This window comes from Ictidomys tridecemlineatus, chromosome 8 (assembly GCF_052094955.1).
Source record: "Ictidomys tridecemlineatus isolate mIctTri1 chromosome 8, mIctTri1.hap1, whole genome shotgun sequence".
NCBI classification, from domain to species: domain Eukaryota; kingdom Metazoa; phylum Chordata; class Mammalia; order Rodentia; family Sciuridae; genus Ictidomys; species Ictidomys tridecemlineatus.
Window position 1 is genome coordinate 112,658,530 of NC_135484.1, and position 23,753 is coordinate 112,682,282.

A 23,753-nucleotide genomic window follows, 5' to 3' on the forward strand; every position below is an offset into this window, starting at 1 on the left:
TGCTGATGAATCCCTCAGCTTCCTCTCCTGGCTCTATACTTTCCCTGTGGCCACCATCCTGACCTTCAGGCCTGGTGTTCTTCTGCCCACAGCCACACCCTGCTTCTGCTCCTGCTCCCTCCCATTCAGCCTAGACTCAGCCCCACTGCACTGCCCGGCCTTCCCTGCCTCCCAGGGTCTCGCCTTCCCTGACTTTGCACATGCTCCTCTTTTTCCTGGAATTTCTTTCCCCACCTACTTCTCTAGCATTCCCCTCACCCCAGCCTGTTATTACAAAGTGCTCACATCTGGGAAGTCTTTCATGCTCTTCTGTCTGGATTAGAAGCCATTCCCATGTGCTGCCATGCTATTTGTAGAGAATTTGTACAACACTTTTTAATTTGTATTGTCTGCATTAAAACAGTGGGCCTTTTAGGAATTGACTTCATTAGTTTCTTATCTAGTGCATCTAGTGCCTAACCATGCTCATAGTATAGTAGTTGTTCAATAAAATGCTAAATATGATGTTAAATATACTGATTTAACATTTTGGAATACCTGTAATATGCTACCTTCCATTTATTGAGCATTCAGTATGTGGCTAGGTCCCACAGGTTCCCCCAGTTAGGTAGTGTTATTTTCTCTTTAATAGATGAAGCAACTGAGGCTTTGAGAAGTTGAGAGAATAATCAACACTTAATTGATCTTTCAGATGTCTTTGAAATTGATATTTCACATTTAGTCTGAATTAGGCCTGCATGCTCCAGGAAGTCCAAGAATATTCTGCATTCTTTCTTTAAGTTAGGCTGTAAAAATTTTAAAGTATAAGCATATAATCACTCAATTGTATTTATCTTATAAAGTACTAGCATTATCAGTTACATCTAGTATTTGTCAACGATTTTAAAAAATGCTGTTAAAATAGTAATTTTTTCCTAACTTGTATAATTTTGCTAGCCCTCCAATTAAAATAGAAGCCCAATAATTCAGCCTATTTGAGAATTAGGGGAGACCCAATGATCAAAATCAACAGATTATGCTACAAACCCCAACTCCTGATCTTCTCTCCCTGCTGAAGAACCTCTTGAGCCAATAGTTGAATATCCTCCCTAGGAAACCTGCTCATAAATGGAAAAATTGGCTGATTCGAATTTCCCCACCCACCCGCTGCCTCCTCCCCGCTGATGAGTGGTGAAGTGGCCTAATGACTAGGTCCAGAGGAGAAGAAGGCAGAGCAGAAAGCTTGAATAATGCACACACGGAATTATCAGCCCCTGTGTGATGGAGTTTTCTTGGGCAGCTTCTTTTCGGAGTTCAGCAAGTTAAAGTCCTGGACGGATGCACTGTCTCTGGGTACCCAGAGGAGCCCGGTTTCCAGTGTCTGCCAGGACCTTTGGATGCAGTGGTGTGGACTGGATGGCTTGTGCTTCTGACAGGGACTCCAGAAAAGGAGCTGGGAGAGCTCACAATGACACAGTTCCCTTTTCTGCTGAGAGTCAAGCAGGCAACGGCCTTTCAGTGCCCTTGTCTGTTACACTGAACGTGATACAGGCTGAAAGGCGTGTGTGTGGCAGGGGCGGCCCTGGAAGATAAGCGCAGTGCTGAGTGGAATATGAAGCAGCCAGGCTTCCGTAGATCCCACAGGGGAATGGTGCTGATGGCCCTGGGTGAGCTACCATCCTGGTTTGCCCAGGACTGAGCAGTGTCCTGGGCTGTGAGACTTTCCCTGCCAAAACCAGGACAATTGTGGGCAAACCTGGATGATTGGCCATCCTGTGAGTTTAACCCAACTTTCCTGAGCTTAACAAAAGGGCACAGTGGGTGGAAACCATTTCCTATTGTCTTGATGTCTGTCTGACTCATTAAGTGACTGAGGGAAACAAAAACTTTAGAATATTCTTGGACTTCCTGGAGCACGCAGGACCCTGAATGGACCCTTGTTAGTGCTCTCCTCTGCCCCACCTGCGTCTTGCTCCCACTTGTCTGGTAGCGCCTTGGCCTGCTCCCCAGGCCCATGAGGTATTTCTTTGTTCTCCGGGTTCTGCCCCACCCCTCCCCCTTTGCTGCTGCTGTAATAACTGCAAGGATTAAAGAGGATGTACAGTATGTACTTTCTCCTACTTTGGCACTTGCTTCCCATGGCTCTGCTTAGATGCAGCTGGCTGAGCTGGGGCATTAGGAAGCCTCCAGGGGACCCACAGCTGAATCTATCAGGTCCCCCACAGCAGCTGTTATCTGAAGTGACAGCAGCAAAGGAAGGGTGCAGCTCGGATGTGCAGGAAGAACACCAGACAAGCCCGTCTCTGCTCCAGAGGGTCTAAATCAGCCCATCTGCATGTGGAGCCTGGTGATTGTGCTGGAGAGTGCGGGAAGGGGAGGAGATGGTGCTTTTCCACAGTTATCAAGATAAACAGAGCAGCCAATGCTGTCTGTGCAGCTGTTTCAGTGTGAGGATGAGCTGAATTAGTTTATTTTCACTCAGTGGGAATTAACACATCCCCTTTTTCTTTTGGGGGGGAGAGACGCTATGGATCTTAAAACCACTCGACAATTTGAATCTTTCTGCAGAATGGTGATAATTTATGGGATTGTCCAGACATATCCTTGCTTGGATATTTAATTAGTGAAAAACTAGTCCAAGAGATAAAATAGCTAAGTCATCTGAGATGACCGTTTGTGTTTGTAGACCTGGTAGAAGGACTGGGACAAGAGGGGGTGGAGGAGAAAATAGGATTTCAAGACAAGTGGGAAGAAGGAGTTATAGCCTCAGGCTGAAAATGGGGAAGGAAATGAGGAGACATGGTTGATATGTTCTGTGTTACTATCCTAAGTGCCAGACTGTTTCAGTGGTTGTACTTTGGTGGCCATGGCAACTTGGAACACCCAGTGTCTCTGTCTTGGTGAGTCCAGCAAAAGTCCCTTCTTGGACCCTTGCTTTTACAGGAATAACCAACAGGATGGACCTGCTCTTGTGCAGAACTGTTAAGGTTGCGGTTGATGATGGCAGGTTGACTCAAATCAGTTTTTAGTCTTTTTCCCAATAAAACTCATTTAAAATAACAGTAAAGGGAATTTCTTTTAGGTGTAAACCCACAAATACAAAGAAAACGATAAAAGGAGGTTGTCGAGTAGATGAGCAAGTGCCTAATGATTTATTAGGCCCAAGGGGCCTTGAATCCTAGGCTGTGGACCTAAAGGCATAGGAGCTAATGGCCCTAGCCACTTTGAAGCTGCCATGGCAAGGTGGGCAGGAAGAGCTGCCAGGAGCAGGATGAGGAGCTCTGCGCCCTCCCCCACCTCCTCATAGAGCTTTGTTTGCTTCTGCCCAGCCCTGATGGAAAAAATCAATTGTAGCTTGAGAATAAAATAGAGGTTCTCTATACCAGGTAAGGTAGCTGCACAGTTGAGAAAGGCTATACCACAGCAGGATTGAGTAGCCATATGCTGAGATCCCCTCTAGGTAACACGCCCATCACCCACAAACACTCCCAGCGTGTTTCACCACTTAGCTTCTAGGAGTGCAGTAGTCAGACCTGCATCTTCCATGCAGGGGGTCAGAAACATCTTCCTAAATCATCTCACCAGCCCAAGAGGGAAGAGCTAACAAATCCAGAAAGTGGGGTTTTCCTGACAGTTGACCTAGTTAAGTAATTCTAAAGTAAAACTAAAAATCCATAAGCCTCCGTATAGTCTCAAAATTTCCTGTTCTATTTCTAGTTTCCTACCTCACAACCTGCTTGAAAACCAGACATCTTCGGAAAACTAATATGAAACATACTAGAACAACAGGAAAACATTATAGGGAGATGAAAACTTAAACAATTCCCTACTCTCCATAGAGAATTAAGGTACATATGGCAACCCTAGACCAAATAGAAGGTGCATAAAAAGGAACATTTAGAGACTATGAAGTATGGTTAGAAATTTAAAATATTAAAACAAAAATGGAAAACTCAATAAATAGCCTAGATGAAGAAGATGAAGAACTCTCCCAGGAAGTAGAACAGAACAACCCAGTTTTGGCATAAGAGAAGACATAACTGCAGTTCAAGACTAGGAGGCCCCAAAGTCTAAAACTAAGAGTCTCATAAAAATTAGAACAAATCCAGAAGAAGAAATGAATAGCAGTAATTCAAGGAAATTTACCTACATAGAAGTCTGTGGGTTTCTAGATGGCAGGGCCCCTCTGAATGCCCACCACATTAGAAGAAAATAAATTTTTATAAAGGCATAGATAGCATCATGAAATTTTCCAATACTAGGGATGTGGAGACAATCGACATGCTTCCAGAGCAAGATATGGTTTAAAAAAGAAACAGAAAGAAACCAGGTCACATATCATAATGCTTTTTCAGTAACCAAACTAGAAGCTTGACAGGCAGGAAAACAGTACAAAGTTTGAAGGAAAACTATTTTCAACTTAAAATTCTGTTCCCAGCCAAATTACCAATCAGGTCTGAAAGCATGCTAGAGATACGTTCAAATAAAGTCTTAAAATTTTCATCTTCCAGAAGCCATTTTTCAGGAAGCTTTTGGTAGACACATTTCACCAAAATGACAGAATAAACCAAGAAGGAAGAAAGCAGGAGCTGCAGAGTGTGGGCTGGTAACCTGTGAGAGAGATCAGAGCCATCCCCAGAAGGATGGCAAAGGCAGACCCTAGACAACAGCTCGTGTCGGGCATTGAGGTCACCTAGACTTGACTGAAACTGGTCAGAAGGCCGGGGAAGATGTCCTGGAAAAGAAGGTATTTCTAGAAATGCCTGATGCATCAGAATGTCTTGAGAGGAGTGTAGTCAATGAAGGGAGACTCACAGGAAGGAGGTGAATTCGTGTTGAGTGCATACAGAACTAAGCAAAATAAAAATCAGCTATTTTTAATTCTAACAGGGAAAAAATTGTGCAGAAAAGGAAAGTACTCCATGTAGTAGTCCTGAGAGATATCTACACATTCACAGTGCAAACACTGTCTCTTGATCCAACTGAAGTTACAATACAGTATAAACTAGGTGTAGACGGAGACATATGGAGAGGGTGAAGCTAAACCCCCATCTTATGTCACAGTAGATTGATCAGTACAGCCTAAAACCAGGATCATCAAGAAATAGCACTGGAAGCATGTTAATTATAGATGTGAGATAAACCCTGAAATAATAAATTAAAACAGGTAATGGTGTCTGCCTTGGGGGAGGGGGCGAAATGGAGCATGGAAGGAGATTTTTTATAGTAAACCTTGTCAGCTATTTGACTTTTTAAACTCTGTGCATGTATAACCGTACTTAAAAAAAAAAAAAGTAAAAGAAGAAAAGCAGTTCAGCTGGCCTTGTTTTGTTTTAATGAAGAGGCCAAGCCCCACAACAGTACCAGTGACTATTAGAAATGGAATAGAAGCTTACTATTTATTTTTAAAAATATACATGCTACTTGATGTTCATTACACTCATAGGTTTTTCTTTTCTTGAATTTCTTAAACACGTGGAAGGACTGACATTTCCTTTCTGATCCCTGTCTTAGCGCTAATGCTGTACCAGTAGAGTCTAGGTCATGAATGATTGAATTCTCAAGAAGCTTTGAGGAGGGAATTTTTTTTTTTTTTTTTTTTTTTGCCAGACTTTTCCACCTTCCAACCTGCTTGCTAATCCACCAGAAATATGGATTGGGGGCAGGCTTCAAGTTGAGCTTCAGCAGCGCATAGGATTCCTAACACCAAGCGTGAATATGGTGAAAGGTCTTTTAAGATGACTGGGCCGACTGTGGGATTTGAATCTGTGGTGTCTGCTCAGCCCCTGCTGTAAACAACAAATTCTCTGGAGTCCCAGAATAGTGCCACTTGGAGGGTCTTGCTCTTTTCTATTTTGTGTGTATTAAAATTCTAATGTATTGACATATTTTAGCAGAACATCTCTGATACCAGTAGTTCTGGAATTAGTTCAGTAATCCTTCATGCTATTTGGAAACTGAAGTACAGGCTTCCACAGCAAAATCAGTCATACACTTCAACTTCAACAATCCCTGAGATGGTGCATTGTACATATCCATATCAGTTTTGGCATCCAGGACAAAAGATACTTGTATGCAGCTATCCCTCCTGTTCATGTTTGTGTGTCCTGCCTGTTGGTGATGCACATTCTTTTCCAGTTTTCTCTAATATTTTTATCTGCTTTAACTTCTCCACCTCTTGTTAATAGCTTTCTGCAGAATTATACTGATGCTTGAATTCCATGCTAAGAAAATCTATGAATCTTTTTATTCTTGTTTTCTCTTTCTTTCCTATTCTTTTCTCTTAGAGGTACAGAATTTCCTAAGTGGGAAAGGAGGTTCCCTGAAGTTTTCTGTGAGCACTGAAGAGTCTAGGTATCCCTAGTGGGACTTGGAGTTGGGCTTATTTCTAAGTGAACTTCAGTAAGTTGTCTGAGGAGCTGTTGCCTGAACATGGGTTTCTTTATATAATTGCAAAGAACACAGAGACTTCTAGGACCATTATATTCTGTTGCTCCTTGAAATCTCTAGCCTGAAGATGAACTTGTATTACTGCTATATGTAAGACTGTATGTCAATGCAATATACATACAGTATCTGATCTTGAATTACAGTGTGTGCAGTTTGAGTTTTCCATGGAAGAAACAAAGCATGCAAAAGTTGCACATGGGATGTGTTCAGAGTTGTTAGCTTTTGTTTTAATTCCAGTGCTAATTTCTCAAGAGTCTGAAATGAAGATTTGCGATTTCCTCGCTCCTGTGCTTTCTTTATTACTCTTAGTTATGACAATTAGTTTTTGCTTCTGGTTTTTTTGGCAATTCTTATTTCTCAGGGTGATCAATGTGTACATTCTTAGATTTGCCTCCTTGGAGAGAGGCAAATTCTTTTTCCTTCTATTTTCCTTCCTTTCTCCTTTATTTAATCCTGTATTCTAAAGGAAAGAAGAAAAGAAAAATGATTCCTTCAGCCCTTAAAATGTCGTTGCAATAAATGGCATACACCATAGTCTTAAGTTAAAGAAAAGAAAAACTTTCCTCATCACCATGATCCCAAAGCAAGAATGTTACAGGTCATAGTCACCAAATGGGTTCTTACAGATTCATAAAGAAACTAACAAATTTAATTTTCTTCCACGTTTTCTCTAGTGCACAGTTCCATGAGGCTCATTTGTCTATATTCGTGGAAATGTGCAGCTAATTGGATAAGCTGAATAAGATAATGCAACCGTTTTAAAGATAAAACTAGTGAAATTCTTTCCCCCCGCCCCCAGCATCATGGGCTAGGGGAAAAGTTAATGAAAAAATGCAAATGTTGAACTTTTGGTAATTTAGTTCTGTTTCTTAAAATATACTTTGTGTTCGTTTCAAATGTTTTATTGAGTAATAAAATTGGTTAACATTATTCCCACATAAGAATTTGTTCACATTAGCACGTAACAGAGACAGAAGAAAGGACTGGTTTATTTATATTTATTTCTTCTCTCCCTCTGTCTCTCTCTCTCTCTCTCTCTGTTCTCTCCCTTTTTCCTCCCCTCTTTCTCACTCCTTTCTTCCCTCCTTCTTTCCTTTATTCATTTTTCATTTTATGTACACTACCCCCCATCTTCTCTTTATAATAACCTTGAAAATTACAATCTGAAAAAAACGGAAAGATGAAAAGCAAAGTAAACCATGAAATAAATATTTCTTCCCATGAAATTCAAATCAGTCCCCTTTTTAGATCATAAGAAGCCTACATAATTAGGGTTTTTTTTGTTGTTGTTTGTTTGTTTTTACTATACCCTGCTAAATACCCATGATAAGTGTACTATGTTCACACCTCAGACTCATTTCCATTAGAGCCGTGCTTTTCCTCAGGGCTAGGTGTGCCTTCCCATTCGACCTGTCTTTTATTCTGGCAGGTAGAGGTTTTATAACTGTCTGCACTTCCTGTTGATGGAGTTTGCTTTTAAAGTTCTGTGCTTAACAGGTCACCTACCAAATAGTGGATAATTTCTAATTTTTTAATTTGTTGTTTGTCTCCTAATATTAAAGGTAAATTACATAGAGAGGGATTTGTCTCTGTTATCCAGTCCTGTAACCCAGACCTAACACCAGCAGATGACACATGGTAAATGTTCAGTTAATACTTGTTGGATGGGTCATTGATCATTGGGGTCACGGGGGAGAAGGGGTTTATTTCTCCTTAGCCACATTTTTATTGTTTTGGTCTTTGAGTAGGGACTTCCCAGGAAGAAGGCCTTTTGAAGTTCATGCTGCTAGATTCAGGGTTTTAAGATTAAGCTACCATAAGTGAATTGATAATAAGCTCTGCTCTCCTCTCTACCACTACTGCCAGTGCAGAGCCTGAGACTGAGAGGAAGGAGTTTACCTCAAATTTTATATTTGAGGCTAACATTACAAAGCTCTGATTAGAACCCAGGTCTTTCTCAGGGCTTTGTGTCCAAAGTCATAGAGTTTGACATAGTTTAGTCTTGCCTTCCGAACTGTACTGCGAACTTCAGATCCAGGTTTATGCCCTATCTTTCTAGCCTGTTCCTCGAAGGGCTGAGCATAATTTATTATACCTAACAGATGTTTAGTGAATTTTGATTAATAGTAGATTTACCTAGGATACCTATAAAGGGCTATTGAGTGGTTAATGTAAAAGCAGAAAATTTAAATGAATTAAATAAATTTTAGCACTTATGTCATTATCATATTATTTCTATAAATACTGCAATTAAGTTTTATGAGATTAATTTCAAATATAATTTTATAAGTTGAAGGCATATTATAACAGGTGTTAGACTCTATTGGTGGGGCATGGCAGTACAAACTATTCAAAATTCATGTTTCCCCAATAAAAACAACAAATATTTATCTCTAGTGTTGGAGTGGCTTTCTGTTTTGAGAAGCACTAGGTTATGATGTATTAGTAATTATTCTTACCCATCTTATTCCCTCCATACACTTGATTCTATATAGAATCAATTCTCCCTGGAGACAAGATGACATCTTGTTTCATTTGCCCTTCAGGTTGAGCAGTGCAGGTGCTGAAACATGATTGCTCCCTCTGCAGGGCTGATGGCCAGACAGCAGCGGTCAGGGCTGCTCGAGACAGCAGCTCTGCTTAGGCTAACTGCACCCAGTGTTTAACCTTTCCATAATTCTTCTCTCCCAAATAAGCAAATGCTGCAGGGGCCCTTTGCTGAAGTCAGTAGAGGAGAATCTATAGCTCCACAGATCAGCCAGAGGGAAGGTTTTCTAAGAGCAACAAATCTTTTCTGTTGCAACATGCTTTTTCTAGAAGCTTTTTGTCATTCTGGCAGCAAACTGTTTTCCACTTGCTGCCTTAGCAACAAGAGCTGAAGTCACTCCCCCTCTAGTCTGTGGTTTGATTATAAGAGTACTAACATTATACCCAGGACTTAGGAGAAAATACCATACTGGAGAAACCTGCTGGCATTACCTGCTTCTTGGTTTAGAGAATTATTTATGTACATTCTTAGTATCTCTTTGAAGGGAAAGGTCAAATAGAAGGACTTGGAAATGGTGACTCCAAACCCCAGGCGGTCCCCAATCTCTAGTAAATGCTGTATTCTGGCCACAGCATAGAATGTTTTTTTTTCCCCTCAGAGTTCTCCATAGCTACATGGGGGAAAGACCAAAATGTTAAGGATCCCTCCTTGTGCACCAGTCTGAGGCCAATTAGTTTTCAGTATTCTTTGTTTAACCCAAAAATGTAAAGTTCAATTGGAGTATAAAACTTTGTTTACCAAAAAATAGAATTCTGATGGATTTTGACTTTAGTTGATCCCTTGAGAGCTCATTTAAATATCTCTAACCAAATTCAATTTTATCTTGTAGTAGAACATGCCCAGTACAGACCAGCACATGACTGGAGTAAAGGTCAGGGGTCAGCTATGACCACAGATGGGCTGTGGCCCACCAGGGTGGGGCTAGAGAATCCCAGGGCTAAGGTGGGAGTGTGCCAGCTGCTGTTTTCTGAACGCTCTTTACTCTGTTGACAACCTATTGTGTTTGACTGACTAGTAGCATTCTGACAAGAAATGATGGAAAGATAAATATAATGTAGGGATTTATACCTTTTCAAGACAGATAGGGAATGCATTGAAATCTCCAAAGCAAAATGTCTCCAGGTCACAGTATTTTGGTTTCTCTCTGTAAGGAAATGCTAACTCCCCCCCTTAATAAATTGAAACTCCCAACATCTGGAGTTTGCACATGAAAGAGTCCCTTCAGTGGGTGTGGTAGCTGGGCCACGTGGCCCTGATCAGCCTCTCTGGACTTCACCTTCTCTGCCAAAGAGGGATGCTTGGGGAGGTGAGCAGTGAGATTCAAATTCTAAGCCTAAATATGGTTAAAAGATTCTTCCCTTGCTTCCTCATGCACAGCTAAGGCATTTTTTTTTTTTTTAAGACTAGGGGATCAGAGCAGAAAATATCATGGAGTCAGGAAATCTACATTCTGAATGACGCTTGCTTCTGTGGCCCATAGTGCCCATACTGAGCGACCCTAAGAGAAGAGGGAAAAGATCCCACTTGAGTTGGTGACATCTGCTCCTTGACCTGAGTCTTTATGGATGTGCCACTTTAGCATCCACAATCAGGAGTCTCTAGGTCACTGTGATGTCACTTTGAAAGGAAATGCTATTTTTTCCTTTGTAAGTTAAAATTCCTAACTTCTGGGGTTTGGGAGTTACTCTTCTAGACAACCAGTATGCTCCAAACCTAGAAATTCGGCCTCTAATAATCTACTCTTAAACTTCCTCACTTAGCCGGGCAAGGTGGCACACGACTGTAATCCCAGCAGCTCAGGAGGCTGAGACAGGAGGATTGTAAATTCAAAGCCAGCCTCAGCAACTGCGAGGTGCTAAGCAACTCAGTGAGACCCTGTCTCTAAATAAAATTCAAAATAGGTCTGAAGATGTGGCTCAGTGGTCGAGTGCACCTGAGTTCAATCCCTGGTACCAAAGATAAATAAATAAATAAATTCCCTCACTTAAGTACCCTATAAAGTTCTCTTTGATTTGACCTCTTTTTTTATACAGAAGGAAACTGAAGTTCAAAAATGGTTTAAAAACATTTATTTTCCCCCAAGTGACACTCCTAATTGTGTGGTGGGACTGGGCTGCAAACCTGTTCTGTTGGACTCTAAAGCCCATGCCATTGTGAAACTCTACAGTACCCTTCAGTTTTAGCATGCTGTCCTTGGAGGGCTTAGGCTTCATTTCATTAAAGAAGACAGAATCCCTTTCACCCTCAGCCTCACAGCTCCAAGAGACTTTGGTATTGAAACATCCTGTTCTGAACTGTGTTCCGGGTCCAGGCTCTGTCAGCCACTTGAAGACAGCTAACATAGGGAAGGCAGGAGAGTGTTAGAAACAGACTGTTACACTGGGGCTCATGCGGACAGCACTTGTCCTCCTCGAACTGGCCAATCTGTTCCTCTCTGCCTTCCCCAGCACCATTTAAGTTTTAATTACCTTCCAACTGTCTGAGCTGCTGTTGAGGACTTCAGAAAGAACAAAGGATACCTGTTACAGTTTTCAACAGAACTCCTCTCTACACACTGATGAAGTCACTAGCTGCCACTGCCCTTATTACCAGGTTAAATCAGAGTCTGACTGCACTGGAGAGAAGGAGGTGAAAAGGAAAAAATAAATAAAATAAGTCTTAGGCTTTACCTCTTTGTTATTCAGGATTTCTTGTGACAGATAAAATATGGTACCTACTTCTGTTTGGGTGTTATGACCAGGTTTTGCTTTATTTCTCAAAAAAGTAAAAAGAAGGATCTCTTCTATACTTAGCCCTTGGGTTTTCAGTGACTCAGATGGTAATAACTCCTCTTCAACCTTCAGGATGCTCCATTCTGAACCCCATTAAGGTAATATGCTCACAATCGAGGACAGTGCCTGTGCTGCCTACCCAAACCTGTTATTCCCCTGGATTCAGGGCACTTCTCCAAGCTGGACAGGGCCTCTGCATGCTTAATGTAGAGCTCTCGACTCCCTCCACCATCCACTGAAGTTAGGCCGTTAGTTGAAGTGATTTGCAATTTCTAGTCTAGAACATGAGTGTAGGAAAAGGTCCAGGATATTTACAACTTCTTCCTTGAGGAAAAGGAGCATGACTGTCTATATGCCTCTCCCTGAGTGCCCAGCTGTCTGCCCCACCCCCCACCTCCTCTCCTCTCCTTCCTTGCTTCCTACCTGGGGATCGAACCCAGGGCCTTGCAAATGCTAGGCAGTACGTAACCACCAAGTTGTATCCCCAGCCCTGAAGCGTGACTTCTTTCTTTCAACGGTTACCATTTTTTAAATGTGTATTTTTATAAGATTATGCCATTTTAATAAATTATGCTATAATTTGTAGAAACTTGTAGAACTAGAATATTCAAACTTGTTATGAGCATTACATATAGTGGGCTAATCAAGAAGTGTGATGTACAGTGGTGGATTGCTAATTTGACCTCAGAATTATGCAGCAGAGATAACATTATCTTCATTTATAGAACTTTTTTTATCTGGAGGCATCTCTTAGTGCTTTTCCAACCATATGTATTATTTTGTTTATTATCACAAACACTATCATTAAGGCTGTAAAATGCATTCCATTACCACTTTTTATTTTCAATTACTTTTAACTGTGGGAGTGGAGGTGGTGAGTTAGGGGAAGGTTGCATATTCTCTCCCATTCCTGACATTTGTACCAGGGTAAAATTTGGGAAATGACTATTAGCTAAACTTGGAAAGCCTGATTCCATACAGTGAAAGAAAGAAAGGAAAGGGAAAGGAGCTTTGTAGCATCCCCTTAGGTCAGTATGGGCTGTATTTGACCTTAGAACACCAAGGAGGGAAAGGCCCTGCTCTTCACTATTGACCACTTCCTGGCTTACTACTCTGCACGGTAGGAGAGCTGTCTCTCCTTGGGATGATGCCAGACCTAGGGAAGAGAAAAGTGATCTGATCCATTTCCACCAAACCACATTCCCTGCAAGGTCTCAGACAGCAGCACGCAGGCTGTCAGGGCCTGTGCGGTTGAAAATGCTATGCTGGTTGAGTTGCTGTGGGTTTAAGGAAATGGACAAAATTAGATTCAGGTCCAGGTGCCAGGTTTAACACACCCCTTCCCTTCCAGAAAGCAACCAGGGAGATTGTTGCTGCCAGTAGTAGATGACTCCACAATCTTTCCTACTCAGACCATTAAGAACATATTTTAAATGAACCCACCTACTAAACCCAGTAAAATCAACACCTATCTGCCTTAAGGACTGAAGAGCGGAGATCAGGGACAACCTCCTGCTTAATCAAAGAGCTCTGATTCTTGGTGCAGAAAGAGTGGTGTCTCTCTGCCGTGAGTCTGAGCACACTGAACAGCCAGTCCAGGAGATAACATTAATATCAGTTATGAAGATGAGCGATCAGCTTGTGTCAAGGAGCAGATGGCTAAATGAGGTGCATAGGGAATGCCCAAGATTCGGGCCTGAAGAAACAGGAGGGAAAATAGCCTATGATACAAAAACCCTAAATATAATCTTCTTAATGTGAATTTTAAAAATCAGCTTTTACATTATACAGTTAACCCGGAGTGATGAGAAATGTAAGAAAATTACCAAATTAGTGAACAGCGATTAACTCAGAAGTAAAATTTTATCATCTAAATCGAAGGTTGTTTTACACACAGAGGGAAGAAATTACTAAAGCCTTGCCCAGTCTGTCATATCCTAATTGAAATCTGTTCCTTTAATATGCCCCATCCTTCCGAGTGCATAGTTCGTAATTTGGAAGAGCATTATCAGTTAATCTAGTTATTTTTCCTGGTTCTTCCTTTGAATTCCGTAAGACAGTGTGTGCACATTCCCTGTAGAATTGTGTGACACTCAGAAGAGTTTGTCTGTTCATTAACCTGTGAACTATCAGTCCCTTTGGAGAGTGAAGGGAGCAAGTCACTCCAAGGTTAACGCTTGTTTGTCAAAGATGAAGCCTCTTGGGAGATAGCGAAGGGTGAACAGGCCAAGATGCTCAAGACCTGCCCAGTGAAACCCTGCACCATGTGTAGATGCCAGATGTGTGTGGTCAGGAGGGAGGCTGCAGAGCAGGCTGGGCCACCTCTGCTGATCACTTCCTCCGGTCAGGAGAAGGCTTCCCAGCAGTCAGGTGGGCGGCCTGGCGTAAGTATATGGGGTTAACTTACTACTAGCACTTAGGAGCAGTACTAAAATAAGACACCGGGAAGGGTTTTCGGTAGTTTATTTGCATTTCTCCTTTTAAACAGGAAAGCAATATTGATTTCATGCATTTGTCTCCAGTGGATGAAATCTTCGATTGAGTTGGAAGGCATTTGATTTTGATTATATTTGTGCACATGTGCACAGATACATTCCTAAGCCTGGGCCAGGTAGAAGCTATTTGCTATTCTCCAATGTAAATGTTTCGTGGACATACACGAGTACTGACATTCAAGGCTTGACCTGAACAGTACCTAGCATGATTTTCTAGGTAAATCTAAGTTTTACTTAATTCTCTGGGAAGTGACATCACTTTGACTTTGCTATAATTATTTTAGGCTTAGTTAGAGCCAGCTGAGGAGGAAATTCAGGATCTGAAGTCAAGTTCAAAGTCTCCTTTAGTTCATATCCTGGTACACTATATGTTTAAATGAAGGACCTTATCCTGTTTATCCTTGGATTATAATGGAGTTCATTTTAAAAGATTTTCTTTTCTTTTTACCCTTAGATATATTCGAATAGTTGGGACTCACAATACAGTAAACAAGATCTTTCACATTGTGGCTTTTGAATGTATGTTTACAAACAAAATCTTCACTCTGGAGAAGGGTCTGATCGGTAAGTATTATAATACTTTTTTTTGTTATGTATGCTAAGATATTTTGTTATTCCATTAACTCATTATAATCAGATCTAAGGACTCTGGCTTAATGACAGGAGATGGCTTACATTTTTAGAAGCAGTCAAAATAGTAATTCCAGTAAACTTAAAGGAAAAGAATATAAATATTGTACTAGTAGTTAAGAATTCAAAATATTCTAGTGATTCATTCAGAATTGCAATGTAGAGAATACTCTTGATAGCCGGGCAAAGGCTTTCATACCAAAGGCTTTTCTATAGTTTAATGGCAGTTGAGATTGGGGAGGAAGTCGGTCTGATATTGATCGGATGCTCGTACTTTCTAGGCCTAAGACAGTATGTTGGCTTTTGATTTGGTATGAATGGTGTGCTCAGCTGTGGGAGTATCTTCCTTTCACAAATGTGTCAGGCCATATTTGCCCTGCTTAGCCAAGTTCACCTCAGGAAAGTGCCTGCCTATAATTTCAGTGAGACCCGAGTGATTGAACTGTCATTGCAAAAGTCAAGTTATTAGATGGGAAATACTGCCTGACCGATCTGTTGAAAGGTATTTTGAATTTTGGATTAGTTGTTTGCTTGTTTTCTGATGTGCTTGTCTTTGGTTCGTTGTAAGGTAATGCTTAGCTGGGCACTGTGTCCAGTCAATCCCGGGTTGATGGATCACAATGTATCACGAGTGGCTTTTCTCATTCAAACTACCTATCCCTCTTCTCTTTTTCCCATACTCACATGTCTTTACTCCCCTCCTGTAAAGATCATTGTTAAACTAAAAAGATCTTTGAAAATGTGTCTCTACTCCCTATGTTCAGAGGTAGTAGGAGGTTGAGATGCTCCTGCCTCACAGCACCAAAACAGAATCGTGTGTCTTTTCCAACGGACTTGGTTCTCTAGACCATCTCAGTCCTGTCACTATTGGGACCCATGTCCATATCGACGCATGTCCTGAAAACTTGGTAATGATTAGAATGGGAAAGAGGAGTGTCACTCACGGATGTTCACCAGTTCTTTGAATGGTCACAGCCTAAATTGTCCTAACACCTGTTGTGGCCTGTTAATCCTTTACTTATGGGAATTTGGGAGAATAATATTAATAAAGTAGCAGGAGTTAAAAATTTCCAGTGTATAGAGAACTTTTAGAGCTCAACTAAAACCATTGTTTTAGTTTTAACTTTGTTATGGATATAACTTTTAATATTAAATATCAAAGTTGATTTCTGTATTTTTAAGTAATTTTGAAAGTTAACAAGTTTGAAGCATTACCTGATGTTACTGTTTTTTAACTCTGTAGGCTGTATAGGTTTGAGGAAGGGCCCTTCTTTTCCTCCTTTTCACCCAGGTTCTTCTGTAGACTGTAGGCCTCACTGTGTGTGTGACCTTGCAACCTGGAGAGTCCTCACTAACCAAAGTCCTGCTTATTCACAACATGGGTAGCATCGGGCTACTCAATACTCGAATCAGCCCCAGGTGCTGCATTTTTTTAACATTCTCCACATAAGGTGCCATCTACTTAAATCAGTCCTACTAAAGTGTTGGAGGACACTGTAATTATCAAAGAAACAGGCCCATCTGGTGTGAGAGGCCATTACAAGAGTGAAACTCAGGATGTGAGTGTTTTGTCCTAGCTGAACCACTTGGTACCGTCAGAAGCAGTGACAGTCGCAGGCATGTCAGGCTCTGAAAGAAGATTGCAGAGATGCAAGAAGTGTTTTTGGAGTCTGGTTGAACACTTTTCTTTGAGCCCTTTTCTGTGATGGCCACAAGCTTGACTACAAAAAGCACTGCAATCATCCTCCTGTCATCGTCCCTCAACCAAATGGGAGCAGTGGTGCAGGCAGGCAGCTATATGTGTACACTTGCCAGCAGATGGTCTGCAGTGGGATCCCCTCTGGCCCTTCCTGGGACGTCTTCCCAGCTCAGAGCTGCCTGTGCTGGGCAGACAGGGAGGTGGCGTGAGTGTGAAGAAGTACAGGGGGATCTCATTATCCTCTGTCTGACATTGCAGCTTTGCTTCACTTAGAGAGGTGTTTGAAATAGTAATGGCCAGCTTTCCATGTTGATTATCTCAGGTACATTTAGCAGCCCACAGATCCCAGCCAGCTACCCTGCAGGAACCTCCCAGAAAGGAGTGGTACTCTAGTGTGGACACTGGTGTGTCAGATTCACCAGGAGTTTTAATTTTATTTTTATTTATTTATTTATTTATTTATTTAGAGACAGAGCCTCACTGTGTTGCCCAGACTGGCTTCCAACTCCTAGGCTCAAGCAGTCCTCCTGCCTTAGCCTCCCAAGTAGCTGGGAACATAGGCGTGCACTGCCATACCCAGCTCAAAGTTGTTTTTAAGTCATAGATGCATGCTTCTTATTTCTTCCTATGTCCTATGAAATATGCTATCAACCATTAAGAACCACTGATATCAACCCTGCATTTTCATGGCAGGAAAAACCATATTAAAACTAAAATAATATCATGAATAACCAAACAGTATCAAAATTTACTTTTATGTTTCTAGGTTCAGAACTTCCTTCTTTTACAATTCCTGGTCATCCTTTCATAATTTGATAGACTCCACTAATCATTTTTCTATAGGCCTTAAAAAATGACTTTAAAAATATTTGTATTTTATCTGATTTTAATGTTTCTGCTTAAAATATGTAATGATGCCAGAAAATAATACAAATAAAAATAACTGCATTAGCCACCAGGTGTGGTGGTGCACATCTGTAATTCCAGTGGCTCGGGAGACTAAGGCAGGAGGATTGCAGGTTCAAAGCTAGCCTCAGCAACTTAGTGAGGCTGTAAGCAACCTAGTGAGACCCTTTCTCAAAATAAAAAATAAATAAAAAGGGATGGCGATGTGACTCAGTGGTTAAGCACCCTGGGTTTAATTCCTGGTACACCACGAACAAACAAAAACAAAGTATCAACTGCATAAGATTTTAGTCTTCTTTTCCTACCAAAGAGTTTGTTTTCTATGTTTGAGGACAACATGTCTCTCCTCAATGCTACTTTACTTGCACAGTTTCATGGGGAAGCTTTGAGGTTCTCTAGGGTCTTATCCTTGGGACTGCCTCTGAGCTCTACCAAACTGTCCATCTTAGCTGCTGCCACTACAACCCCTTCTTATTTTGTGGCTGCTTCTGGATCTTGCTGGGACGAATTCTCTCCTGGGAGAGTAGGCCCATGATGACTGCTCCTCTGTTAGGAGGCATTTGTAGAAAACTGTAAGCTATCTTAGCAGTGAGGCATGGAAGAAAAATTAGAATAGAATTGGCTACTTTTATAAGTTTTTTATCCCACAATGTGTTGGAGTCAGATTTTCATTGCTGTGGCCAAAAAACCTTACAAGAAGAGTTAGAGCAAGAATAATTTATTTGGTTCACAGTTTCAGAGGTTCAGTTCATGGTTGGCTAACTCTATATCTCTGGGTCTGAGGTTATGCAGAATATCATGGTGGTTGAGTGTGGTGAAGGAAAGCAGCTCAGGATATGGCAGCCATGAAGCAAAGAGAGTTCTGCTCACCAAGGACACAACATAAACTCTAGCATCACCACCCCCCCCACCCCGTGACATACTTCCTTCCACTATAACCTCCCTGTCTAAAGTCACCACCTGGTTAATCCACTGTGAATTAATTTACTGATTAGGTCACCCTTGTCATGATCTAATCATTTTCTCTGAATATTCTTGCATTGTCTTATACATGAGCTTTTGGGAGACCTAACATTCCACCCCTGGTCCCCAGAAGTTCATGCCCATCTTACAATGCAAAATACATTTAGTTCATTATCAGTAGTTCCCAAATTCTTCCAAGATTCAGAGCAAACTCTCAGTATGAACTGCTATAAAAAAATCAAAATTAAGTTATATATATCCACTATGTAATGGCATACAGTAAATATTTCCATTCCACAAGGGAGAAATATGGGCATATAAAGAGGAGATGGAACAAAAGCAAGACCAAATCCAGCTGGGCAAACAAGTTCTGTAGCTCCACATCCAACATCTGGGGCACATGGCATTGTGATGTTCCCTCTGAAGGGCTTGTGTAGCTCCGCCACTGTGGCTTGCTAGTTGCAGTCTGGCTTGTCTCTACTCCTGCAGCTTTCTCAGCAGTAGACATTGCATGTTACTAGCATCTCTTAATCTCAGGGGTCTTCACCACAACTTTTGCTTCCTTTCTACTTCTTCGCTCATCACCCTCTCCATGGCAGCTCACAGGGACTTTAAACTGCTCACATTTTTCCTGGCTTTTTAGGCCTTCCTTTGAAATTACAGTGGAAGCCTCCATAACCCCCTAACTTCACCATCCTACAATCTTGTAGAACTAATACCACATGGTTGAAGCCAAGCTCTGCCAACATTTTGAGAGGTAACCAGGCTTCCAGGCACCACAAATGCAGCAGCCTCTGAGTTACTGGGTAGCTGAGCATGGTGAAAGATCTTCCTAGACTGCTGTGTGCAAGTAGGGTGCCCAAGTGTTCTTTTATGAAAAAAAAATTTTTACTTTATACCCTTTATCCTGAGATGGATGTGGTCTTGCCAATTTCTGAGATGCTCTCAGGCTGTTTTTCCTATTGTGTCTGGATAAAGTACTCAGTGAATCTTTAGTGGCTATAATCTCACCCAGTTTTACTTGCACTCTTTTGGACAAACTGCAATTTTTCAAATCTTTCTTATGTTTCCTGTTCCTTATTATCACCGTTAATTTGGCTCAAATCTACCAGCAATATCCATGCTGCCACTTGAGTGCTGTGCTGCCTTGAAATTTCCTCTGCCAAATTAATTAGGCCATCACCTCTAATTTCAGCCTCACAGTAAGTCTCAGGACATAAGCAAGATGTAGATAGTTTTTTTTTTTTTGTTGTTGTTGTTGTTGTTTTGTTTTTGCCAGAATGTAATACGAACAGCCTCTAGTCCAATTCCCATAGAGTCCTTTCTCTCCTTTGAAACCTCATAAGCCAAGTTTTACTGTCCACAGGCCTATTGGCATTCTGGTTTTCTGTGCTTCCTCCAAAATTGACCATTAAACTTACAACATTCTAAAACTTTCCAGCTTGCATTTCTAAACTTTTCAAAATTCCTCTCTAAAACTCCAAAAACTCTAGAACCACATGGTTAATTTAGTAACAGAAACAGCCCCATTTCTCAGTACCAATTCTGGGTTTTTTTCCCCCTCTGTGACCAATCTTCCTTTTCACTGCATCTTGCCCTTACATTCACACAGAAAAAATAGTCCCCATTACCTGTCTTCAAGAACTATCAACTCACAGACAACCTAGTTAACTCTCTGTGACTTCTTCCTCTATCAGATTATTTTAGAGCCAATCCCAGACATCTTATTATTTCATCCATAAATATTTTATTACATATCTCTAAATATAAGGCCTTATTTTTGTAGCCATAATCATAACACTATCATAGTTTCCCAAAATTGAATAGTAATTCCTTAAAAGCATTAAATATCCAGTCAGTGTTGAATTTTTCCTAATTGTTTCAAAATCTGGAGTGAGAGTGTTTGTGCTTTAGGAGTTGTTAAAATCAGAATTTATTAAAAAAAAAAAAAGCAGGGCTAAGGTTGTGGTTTAGTGGTTGAGTGCTTTCCTAGTATATGCAAGACCCTGGGTTTGATCCCTAGTGCCATCAATAAATTCAGATAAGGTCCAGCTTATGCCAATAGCTGTTATGACTTAAATATCTTTATTTTTTTTAGGACATTAATATTTTATTTTACAAATCCTTTTTTTATTTCATTGTCATTTGTCTTTATTTTTATTTTTTATTTTTATTGGTTGTTCACAACATTACAAAGCTCTTGACATATCATATTTCATACATTAGATTGAAGTGGGTAATGAACTCCCAATTTTACCCCAAATACAGATTGTAGAATCACGTTGGTTACACATCCACAATTTTACATAATGCCCTATTAGTAATTGTTGTATTCGGCTACCTTTCCTATCCCCTACTATCCCCCCTCCCCTTCCCTCACATCTTCTCTCTCTACCCCATCTACTGGAATTCATTTCTCTCCTTAAATATCTTTAAATCGACAGGTTTCCTTTCATTTATCTTGTCTCTTGTCTTTCTTTCTCTTCCACTCCTCCCCCATTAAAATTTGTTGAAGAAATTAGATTTGTCCTGTAGTTTCCGACAGCCTAGATTTTGATCACTGAATCCCCATGATAATGTTTAGCATGATATCCATCGCTTTTCTGCTTGCCTCCCTCCCTCTCTTCATACTAGGGAATGAACCCAGGGGTGCTTAATCACTGAGCCATATACCAGCACTTTTTATATTTTATTTTGAGACAGTGTCTCCCCAAGTTGCTCAGGATCTTGCTAAGATGCTGAGGCTGGCATTGAACTCGTGATCCTCTTGCCTTAGCCTCCTGAACCACTGGAATTACAGGCATGCTCTACCATGCCTGGCCATTCCATTTCTAATAACTCAGTAATTAGAGACTAAGTCAGATTCAACTATTATTATTGATGATGTTTTGTTGTTGTTGTTGTTATTAGTAGTATTAGATAGCATTGCTCCATAGTAATGTTAAGTGTGTCTATCAAGCATGGAAAAGCTCTGGTTGTTTCTATTTAAGATGTTCACATCCATTGATAATTATTTCCTAGATCCATAACTTCATAAACTTGGTATTGCAAAGTGGTTATAGTCTGTCATTCCTTCTTCATTTAGTAGCTAGAAAGAGAAGAATTCCCTGAAAACTTGCTTGGTAATCCTAAGATGCAGTTTGCATAGGGAGAGAAGTCTAAATATTATAGCTTTTCCTTTTATTTACCAGTCTTTAAAGTGAAGAAGTGTTCCCTAGCATCCCCAAAAGGTGACCAAAGAGCTTTGATTGTGGGAATTATTAGGGGGTAACAGGTACATATCATTTTGAGATTATGGAATTAAACACATTTGGCATCTTTTAAACAATTGCAGTTATTATTATTGATCTTCACATTATTATCTTTAGCCTCTTTGAATTTGTTCTGGAGCCCTTTTGACATATCTTCAATAGTCCTCAATAGTTCTTTGATTTGTGGCTTGACAAGATGTACCAGGTTTATCTTGTACATTTTGCCTTTGGTCTGGAATCAGCCATTTCTTCAAGAAACCTTGGTTCTGTTTAGTGTGAAATGACATCTGGAAACCTCAGTGTAGGCACAGTAGATATCTTTGTATAGTGTCACTATTTCCAGGCCTTCAGTAGGCAGAGTAGAACATACCTGCACATATTCTTAAATATTTGTATATCACATATTTAACACATAAAATAGATCATGAATACATATGACACTTCAAATTTGATATTCCGAGATTGTTATTTAACCTCTCAATCTGTCTTTCATCATCTTTTCTCCATATTGAAAATCTTGGTCACCAGTGACACAGTTCAATATCCCTAGTACATACAAAATAGCTATTGAATAACAGTACCAAAACTCATGAGACATATGATTACTGAAAATAGTTTAAGATTTTTACAATTATTTTGTGTCCTCAGAACATATTGCACTGGAAATATCCCCCCAAATTACCGTATTTTTAAATTACTTGAAATAATTCTGTGTGGCTCACTATTTCAGTATACTGTTAGTTCTTCTATTCTACTTTGCTTTCATTATGTAGGGGTTGCCTTTAAAGCATTTTTTGCTTTAGCTCTTTCATCTCTGTGGTAGAAGCCAGTTGACAAAGGAAACATCATTGTTTGGAAAGCATCATAGTAGGACATACATGTCATATTGCTGTGCTCCAGGCCTGCCACCTCTAGAAGTTGACCTGTGGCAAATGTGGCTACTGTGCTAAACGCAAAATAAAGTATACTGAAGTGTCCAGGCCTCAAAATAAAATTCCACCAGAACTGGTCAAAGGAGGCATCTAAAAGTTGTGTATCGCACAGTCAAGCATGGACTCTACGAAGGAGCAACCCTTAACCCAGAGAGCAACTGTTGGGGCACTCCGTTCAGCTTGAGAGTTTCAGTAATTAGTCACCAGTGAATATTCTGGTTTTAAAACAAAACAAAAAAATTAAAAAATTTTGTTTTATAACTGTGAAATACATGGTTTTAAAATCAGGTCTACAAAGAAAAGCTATAGTCAGAGAAATCAAGCTTCTTTTTTTGTTCCCTCTACCCCATAAGTAATCTCTTTTCCCTCTTTTTTATCCTATTTAATAAATGTTTGGTATATATAAATATATGTTAATATATTTTGTATTCCTCACTGTTTCGAGTAATTGGCAGCATACTTTTTCTTCACCTTTTCTGTATTTAATGCTTACTCTGGTGCTAGCTACATAGAAAGATATCATTTATTCCTGTTTGTAGCTTCACGGGTCTTGATGCAGATATGTTGTAGTTTATTCAAAATCTGTTCTCTTTTGATGAACAATTTGGGTTGTTTTTAGTCTTCTGCTACTAGAAATAGTAGCAAAGACTTGTACATAGATCTTTTCCCCATTTTTGCTAATCTATCTTTAAATAGATTCCTAGAATAGGGATTGCATGATCAAAGGGTAAATGCACAGAGGGTTTTGTTAGACATTGGTAAATTCACTATTATAGAGATGGTGCCATTTTAAAATTCACACTGGCATTATATGATTCAAACTACTTCCCCACAGCCTAACCAATGGATTTTAGCCAGTTTGATAGGTAAGAAATGGTATCTCAGAGCAGTTTTAAGTGCATTTCTCTTATGAGAGAAATTGAGCATCATTTCATAGGTTTAAGGGCCATTTACATTTCTTCATTAAATAGCTCTTCTCTTCCTCTGAGTCTTCTAGATGAATAGAGAATGCTTTTAGTAAGACCTGGGGGAGCAGTAAACACTACATTGATATTGGAATGTGATATTCAGCATTACAGAAATCTAGTTTTCTTTCTTAAAGTCTCCTGGATCTTCTGGAAAATATAAG

The 23,753-nt window shown here is 40.3% G+C and overlaps 1 protein-coding gene across 4 annotated transcripts in view; it reads left to right on the forward strand.

Moving 5' to 3' along the window:
- The window catches only part of Btbd9 (BTB domain containing 9), a 402,045-nt gene that overhangs the window by 241,651 nt on the left and 136,641 nt on the right, over positions 1-23,753 (forward strand). For all 4 annotated transcript variants that reach the window (XM_078020077.1, XM_021721934.3, XM_005318735.4 and 1 more), the window contains one exon: positions 14,698-14,807. In XM_078020077.1, coding sequence (XP_077876203.1) covers positions 14,698-14,807 — 110 coding nt within the window. The remainder of the gene's footprint in view (positions 1-14,697; positions 14,808-23,753) is intronic.